The 7,567-nt window shown below is 49.0% G+C and overlaps 1 protein-coding gene across 2 annotated transcripts in view; it reads right to left on the bottom strand.

The window, feature by feature from the left end:
* Window positions 1-3,424: 3,424 nt before the first annotated feature.
* The window catches only part of ACVR1 (activin A receptor type 1), a 29,433-nt gene continuing 25,290 nt past the window's right edge, over window positions 3,425-7,567 (bottom strand). For both annotated transcript variants that reach the window (XM_035894455.1, XM_009639024.2), the window contains 2 exons: window positions 5,639-5,769; window positions 3,425-4,596 (listed from right to left, as the gene is read on the bottom strand). In XM_035894455.1, the coding sequence (XP_035750348.1) occupies window positions 4,462-4,596; window positions 5,639-5,769 (266 nt within the window). In that variant the 3' untranslated portion in view covers window positions 3,425-4,461. The remainder of the gene's footprint in view (window positions 4,597-5,638; window positions 5,770-7,567) is intronic.

Below are 7,567 nucleotides of genomic sequence, written 5' to 3'. Positions count from 1 at the left end.
ATCTTAGCTCTGAAGTGTAAAAATGTATTCTGTGTTTGAGCAAGACTTAACTTCCCTCCGTACAAACAGAACAGCACCCGTAGCATCTCCGTTTCCCTTCTCCAGTGCCAACCATTACGCCAAGGCTCATCTTTTTGCACAGCAGACACTTTGCCCTACAGGGAAGAGAATTCCCCTTTGTCCCTCCCTATCAAAATAGTTTAATCCAGGCAACTGAAAAAACTCTGGAAGGCTCGATATGGATTTTTCATGGAAAATGCCAGCACAGAAGGCCCACGAGGGAAGTTACAGAGAAGCAGGAGGAAGCCTTTGGCTGCCCCAGGATACCTGTCAAAGTGCAGCATGTTCCTAACCAGCAACAAACTGGCCTTCCGCAAAAGGGGGGCAAAAAAAAAAAAAAAAAAAAACCAAACAAAAAGAAACCACCCCCTCCAAATCTGGAGAACCTATGTTTCTCACCTCGCCTTCCTCCTATAACCAGCACATGGTCACACCTACCAACAGGACAGCTGAATCAGACGGTGCTACTCGCGCACTGGTGTGTCCCTTCCATTTTTGTTTTTTTTTCCCCCCCCACACACAGGGCCTCCTCTCACTGGGGCTCCGATCCACGGCCAGGCACGGTTCGGCTGACAGCACCCCGGATCCACGCTGGCTGCCTGCAGTGCAAATCCGCCAGACACATGAATAATTCAGCTTCAGCTGCGGAACTGCTTGTGCCATCTCCATAGTAATAAATGCAGCGACGCCCTTAATGCAGCAGATTATATATAAGCATTCCAAATCTCTTTAGAAGATTAGATTTGAGGGGGGTAACCAGAGGAACACCGATTAATAAAGAAGCTGGAAAAACGGCGCAGGAGGTGGGGGTGTTACCTTCAGACACATGGCTTGGGATCTCTCCCCCACTGCCCAAGCCTGGACACCGCGAGGGGAAAAGCAGCAACAGTTTTTGTCCTATGACTGCCCAGAGGCTTGCAAATGAGGTTAAATAACACAGCCACAGATAATCCTGCACTGGCTGTCGCTGGGTTTTCCTTCCCCGCTCCCAGGTGTGCCACCCCCTAGTTCCCACGAGGCTGTTCAGAAGGCACGGACCCCGACTACCCTCGGTAACAGCTGCCCATCGGAAAAGCACAGCGCTGAATGCCTCACCCCGCAGCCAAGGGATAAGAAATTGCTAAGAAGTTACTTATGATTATTTTCCACTCAATTTCCTTGATTCAATTTTGCCAAACAACCATCGAAATAAAATAATTAGTTAACGTTTCAGATAGCTCAGTCAAAGCCTGGACCAAACATACTTCACTAGCAGGGCATGAATGTGGATTTTGTTTAAAATAATCCTGGGATGTTTTGATCTGCAACAGAAGGTACTAGCAGCAGCGCCCATTAAGATGACCTTGCCCAGCACATTGGCCAGTCCTAGCGCTGGGCAGAGTTGGGCGCCCTCCTGGCAGCAGCCTGCTTGGATAACCTTCTTTACCCACCACAGGACAAAGGGGATGTTACCGGCGTGGTTTATGGTTTGTGGTTTTATCTTTTAGCTGGTTATCCCTGCTCTGCAGGCAGGGAGAGCCAAGACTCCAGCTTTAATCCTTGCTAAAGTTCCTCAGTCAAGTCTGTATCCCAAGTCGGAAGAGGCCCGAGGCTCCCGGAGCCCAGCCCCGCAGAGCCGCACGCTTCCTCGCCGCGGGCTGCGTCCTGGGGGATCCCAGCCAGCCCCGGCACAGGGAACGGGCCCGTACCCAGCGCTGCGCACAGCAAATTCAGACTTCAGCAGAGCAAACCGCTCCAGAGCGCGCAGGGCGGCTTCCAGCCCGAAGCCACGCCGGTCTGCGTACACGGTGCTTTTCAGAAGACGCCACAGCGCAGCGAGAGATGGATCAGGTACTGGGCACGAGCATCTTCCCTCGTATCGTACCACGCTCTCACTCAGTGTCTCCGCGTTTGGGAAAGGCACCGCAAGCTCAGCCGACGGGGCCAGAGCTGCTATTAATCGTCACCACGGCAGAACGCCTCTCTCCTACAACACCTGCGCTGGGAAACGCTGGAGATGTGAAAACTCAAAACGACTTCAGCAGCCACTTTAAACTCGGGTCGCACGCTGAACTGTCGCCTCTGCCCGCCTGGGGAGCGGCCTCCCCCCTCGCCGTCCCCGGCTGCCCTCGCCCCCGAGCACTACAGCAGCCCGGGACCCCCGCAGGCAGGCTGCCTCACTTCCCATTTATTTTAGATGCTGATGCCTGTTCCATCATACAAATACACGTGAAAGAACCGTGCATGTGTGTGCACTGGGCACCAGGGCTAAATACCCCGGCAGTACACCTCAGGCAGTACTCCGTATCACAAAATTATCGCTACCAATGCTATTGTGCAGTTGTGACCGTCGCTACTTCCTCCCGCCCACACAGCGCCTCCAGCCCGACCTGCACCGGCCGGCTTCAGCAAACCAGAACGCGTCCAGGCAACGGAGCCAACACTAAAAACTAAGCAGGTCCTGCTTCCCTAGGTCTGTTGCAGCACTGGATCTGCTCAGCTTCCCATCAAGTGTAATGAAGGGACCTAGCAACTGGTAGCAGCTCAGCCTGCTGCGCAGAGCTGCTGTACCAGGCGGTCTCTCAGCCCCACGCAGTGCCCACCCCACAAACTTGGCTGTTATTTCTATACTAGCAATGCAGAAAAAGAAAGGCCTGCCACTTGGCCGGAGCAAGGCAAGACTGGGGGGTTGAGGAGGGAAAAAAAAAAAAGTACAGAGAAACAGGAGAGCAGAATCCAGAGGACAAAGCTCAGATGGGAACCTCAGAGAAGTTTTTAACCCAGAGAGGAATCACGTCCAAATGGCTAATTACTGTCCAGGCCCTTCGATTACCTGGAGGATGTCAAGCCATGAACACAGGGGTTCTTCTCCCAGGATGGAAGGGCGCTGTCACTTCCTACTCACTCTTCCACTTGGCGTAACAAGCAAGATGAGAGCACCAAGAGGTACAGGCAGAGCCAACAGATCTCTGGGGAGTGAGCCAAGTTCTTCCCCGTAAGGTAGGGGATGAAACGCCTCCGACTGCAGGACACGCTCTAGGAGGTTTGCCCAGACACGGCCGATGTCATGTCCCAGGCCAGCACACCAGCTCCCTGCTGCACCATTTGGGGATGCAGTTCAGTTAGGAAACACACACCCAGACAGCCCACTGGTAACAGCCTCAGCCCCCTGGCGTCCCACCCAGCACTGACCTGTGCCGGCGCCGCCCGCCCGCGAGCATCCGACTGGAGATACCCGCTGCTGCGGTAGTACGGCTTCGGCACCAACAGGCAGTAAGAGAACTAAACCACTCTTTGGTTTGACTTGAAAACATTCTATTTAATTTATACAAATAACTACTAAATAGAAAAAGTAGATTAAAACAAAATAGTTATTTTTCTGGCAGAGTTTAAATGCATATTATATAGCTTAGAAGAAATAAAATGCATTTTCCCCACAGCATTCATGACCTAAAATTCTAGTTAATTCCTCCGCTGCTTTCCTTTGCTAGATCAGTAAGATACTAGACACAACGTCATGTGGGTAATGGCTATATATATGTTCCGTATTTGAACTGAAAATATGTTACAGACCACACACCTACAAATGTGAAGCACTTAAAATGTGACTATTGAGTTGTAATATGATAATACAGAAAACAATTTATGTCTCAGGTTATATTGTGTTACAAAAACATCTGTGTAAGAAATCATGAAAGAGGCCACATAAAAATAAGCTTTAACTTTATGCACTTATTTTACAGTTTAAAAAACTGGCAAGTGCACTAGTAATAAATAATTTGCAAGTTTTGTATAAACGAGAAATTCCTAATGTTCAGCATTATTGTAAACATCAGTACACATGTAAAATGCAGCTAAAATCTGACAGTTACATTTTCAGTTTACCAAATTCATCTCCTATTACTCAGGCATAGATCAATGTAGTATACAGCCAATCATATTTTTGGCAAGTCATGTCATTAAAATTAACAGTGACAGTGCAAGTAAGGAATGCAAAGAATTCCTAGTGCAATAAAGAAGAGAAGCACAGGCAATATTGCTGATTAAAATTTACCACTTCCATGTGTTCACCCTGGGAGTGATTAGGAGAATTAAAAAAAAAAAAAATAAAGAAAAAAGCTGTTCAAAGCCATTATTTAATGCCCTGATCTTGTCTTAGGATTTCTCTGTCTTCCTTCAGGCCACTACCTTTGCAACAGTACATCCAGCGTTGAGTCCTTAGAGCTTGACCATTTGTGAAATGCCCGTTGTAGTCACTGAGCAAAGTCCATACGGTTCCGATGTCTCCCGAACAGATGGGCTTGGTAAGAACTTCTGCCTCTGTAAGTAGCCACATGGGGACCAAGGGTACAAACTGCCCGGCCAGACTACCTCTGAACCAGACAAATGCCTTCCGATCAGGAGAGCACCACGAGAAGAAGGTCAACAGTCAGCTTTCAGTTTATCTAAGGAATTATCAATTTTGGTCAAAGTCTTTTTGATTCGCAGGGCTGTTAGTCTCGCTGATGGGTTTTGATACCAGCATTCTTTCATCAACTTGGCAAGAGATGTTAACGTCTGGGAAAAGAATAAAGAACCAAGACACACATGTAAGCACACAAACCACAAGCCAAGAAAGCACTGAGTTGGGTTAAGCACTAACAGTACGGCTCTATTGCCTTATTAATGCTCAATGTTCAGAGTCTACAGATAGTTTACTGCTATCGATCAAATATCAAACTTTTTTTCAACATGAGGAAGCTGTATAAGTTGGTTAAACCAAGAGAATAATTAAACAATGGGCTGGCTGGAGTGACAAGCCAGCTTAATTTTAAATAATGGAGCTCTGGGGTTTTTTCTAATTAAGAAAACACTCCACAGAATCTCTTTTTGATTGAACCGACTCCTGCATGGCCAATGAAGGAAGCCGAGAAGGTGCAGATGCTCTGTCTGTGATTTCATCCTGCCCAGCGCGGCTTTAAACGGCTGGGATTCACGGCTGCCGCTGCGGCAGCACAGGGGACAGCTCTGCAACCAAAAGCTTTTAGACAGGACCTCTCGTCCCTGCCAGCCCTAAGCCAGCCGTGCAGGTTCAAACCGACCTCCACAGCTTCAGTAACACGGGACAAAACACCGGTCAACCTGGAGAGTCCAGATTGATTCTGACGAAGAGAAATAAGCTTCAGTCCTAGCCCTTCAGAAAGAACAGTCCTGACCCTGCAGGCAGGAGAGACACCAACATTCCGTTCTAAATCTGCGTGCTTTAAGCCACGGAGCAGCCTGCACAGGCTACCTCGCCCTTCAAGAAATGTCCCCTCGGAAAGAGAACATCAACATCATCAGAAGAGCAGCTTTAAAGTAGTTACTGTTCAATCACGCTACTAAAAGGCTGATCTGTGGATAGCTCAGGCTGAACAGTCCTGGAGTTTGCTCCCTGCATATTCTTCCTGCTCCAAGACAAAGGTGCCCACCAGCACGCTTCTGAAATCTGTACGGGTAACGCTCCTGACAAGTAGCGCTGAGATCGCTTCCATTTCAAGTGATAACTGCAAGTAACTGATGGCTATTTCAGAAGAAGAAAGGTCGGCTGGTGTCTTCTGCCAACCAGCCACGCACTTACAGGGTCTGAGAACCATCTGTTGGGAATGTTGGGCCTTTGCTGGTCGACGCAGACCACTTTTCTCATGTCTTCAAAACTGGGATCATTTGGAACCAAGTCGTAAAATGGCGGTTTATAGTCTTCCACGATACCTAGTGAGAGACAAGCAGGAGAGGCGTTACTTACTGCCAGCGTCAGTGAAACAGCGTCTCTGCGCAGGAGAGCACCGACGGCCGGCATAGCCGCCTCAGCAGCACAAGAGTCCTTTAAGTTAACACCACAGTGTCAAGCAGCCATTAAACAACAGACTAGCACTTGCTATCACAGGAACAGCTTTTTCTACCCAAAATGTTAATTAATTGGCTCATATTACAATTCCACAAAGTAAGAACTATATGCATCTTGCCGATGCTTGAGCTGAATTGACGAGAAAAATTCGCCATCTTTTATAACGCGTGGAGGTCGATGCTTGAGCTGAATTGACGAGAAAAATTCGCTTGCCAAAAGGCCATCTTTTATAACGCGTGGAGGCTTATGGACTACTCCAACCTGGGACTCCCACCAGCAAATGTAAAAAATATAAGGTTTGCATTGTGGTTCTCCGGAGGCTTAGCACACACTTGGCATGGTTTTATGATTCCCGTACGAGTCCAGTAAGCCTGTCAGCACCTACAGACCCCCACGCTGGTGCTTCGAGTGATTTTATTTCTTGTTATTAAAATCATAAAATACCTTGGGCAACCGGCACCACACACCATCACAAAGCCCAACGCCCCAGAGCCCGCGGCACCCAGGGTCTGCATGTGTTTTCTGGGATCCCACGCTGGAAGAGGAGTGGACGTGTGAGCTCTCGCACCGTGGCACCCAGCTCACACAGAACTGCCCGGCTGAGAAGCCTTGTGCCTGCTCTCCACGGCAGGCACGCAGCACGGCTGCCTCACCAGGGGATGAGGCTCACCAGGGATCTACAGGCAGCTCAGCTTCCTTTGGACGCCAATTTAAAAACTGGCGTTCAGAAGACAGGCAGTAGGGCCAGCGGCTTGGAGAAGCCCTGAGCGAAGGAGGCGCTCGCTGTGCAGCAGGAACGGGGGCAGAACGATCTGAAAGCTGCTTCTTAGCAGGCTGGCAGCAGTCCCACAGTCAGACGTACGTGAAATTCAAAGAATTTGTTGCTTTGATATACTGAAGTTGAAAAGGAGATCTCAAACCTTGCTACAGCAGTTTTGCTGTCCTATTAGAGGTGAAGATCAAAATCCCATAGATCCTCTGTAAAAGTCTGTAAACCCCTACCAGTGATGACTAGTAGAAAGGGAAATGGTCTTTAGGAAGTTACAGCTGCCTCGGAAAGCAGGAGGACGGTTCAGAGACCTGGCTACCCAGGCGAGTTACCGTAACAAAATCACTAGCAGACTGCGGGGTTTGCCCTGCAGATTTCTGGCACGGGTGCAGAAGGACAGGCTATGTTACATGCTGTGTAAGAAAGCATCACCCAGCCTCCTCCTCCTCCGAGGAATTCATAATTGCACACACCAAACATCCCCTACAGGACTGAACTCGTGCTTTTATACTCCTCCTGCTTCTTTCCAGACCACAGAATAAAGTTTATTGGGAGAACTTAAGAATACAAGAAACCTCTTGTGTATCCACCACGTCTGTACTTCGGTTTCAGAGAAAGCAGTGGCTTTATACGAGCCAAATGTGGAATTTCAGAGCGGTGTCGTACAGCTCTGAAACGGTTTGCAGGGCCCTTAGACATTACAGGTGAACTTCATCACCAGCAGAGAGAGTCTGGCTCCAGTTTACTGTTTTCATGTGGTCTTCCCGAAGCACAGGGCACGTAGCTGGCTGTTTCAGATACGACAACGACGAAGAGGAGCGAAGCAGGTCTCGCCTTTACTCCAATAGAGTCATCCTGGAGTGCTCTGCTCTCCCGCAGCCAGCGCCAGACCC

This window comes from Egretta garzetta, unplaced genomic scaffold, assembly GCF_000687185.1.
Source record: "Egretta garzetta isolate BGI_Z169 unplaced genomic scaffold, ASM68718v1 scaffold635, whole genome shotgun sequence".
Classification (NCBI taxonomy): domain Eukaryota; kingdom Metazoa; phylum Chordata; class Aves; order Pelecaniformes; family Ardeidae; genus Egretta; species Egretta garzetta.
This window is presented reverse-complemented; position numbering and strand designations above follow the sequence as displayed.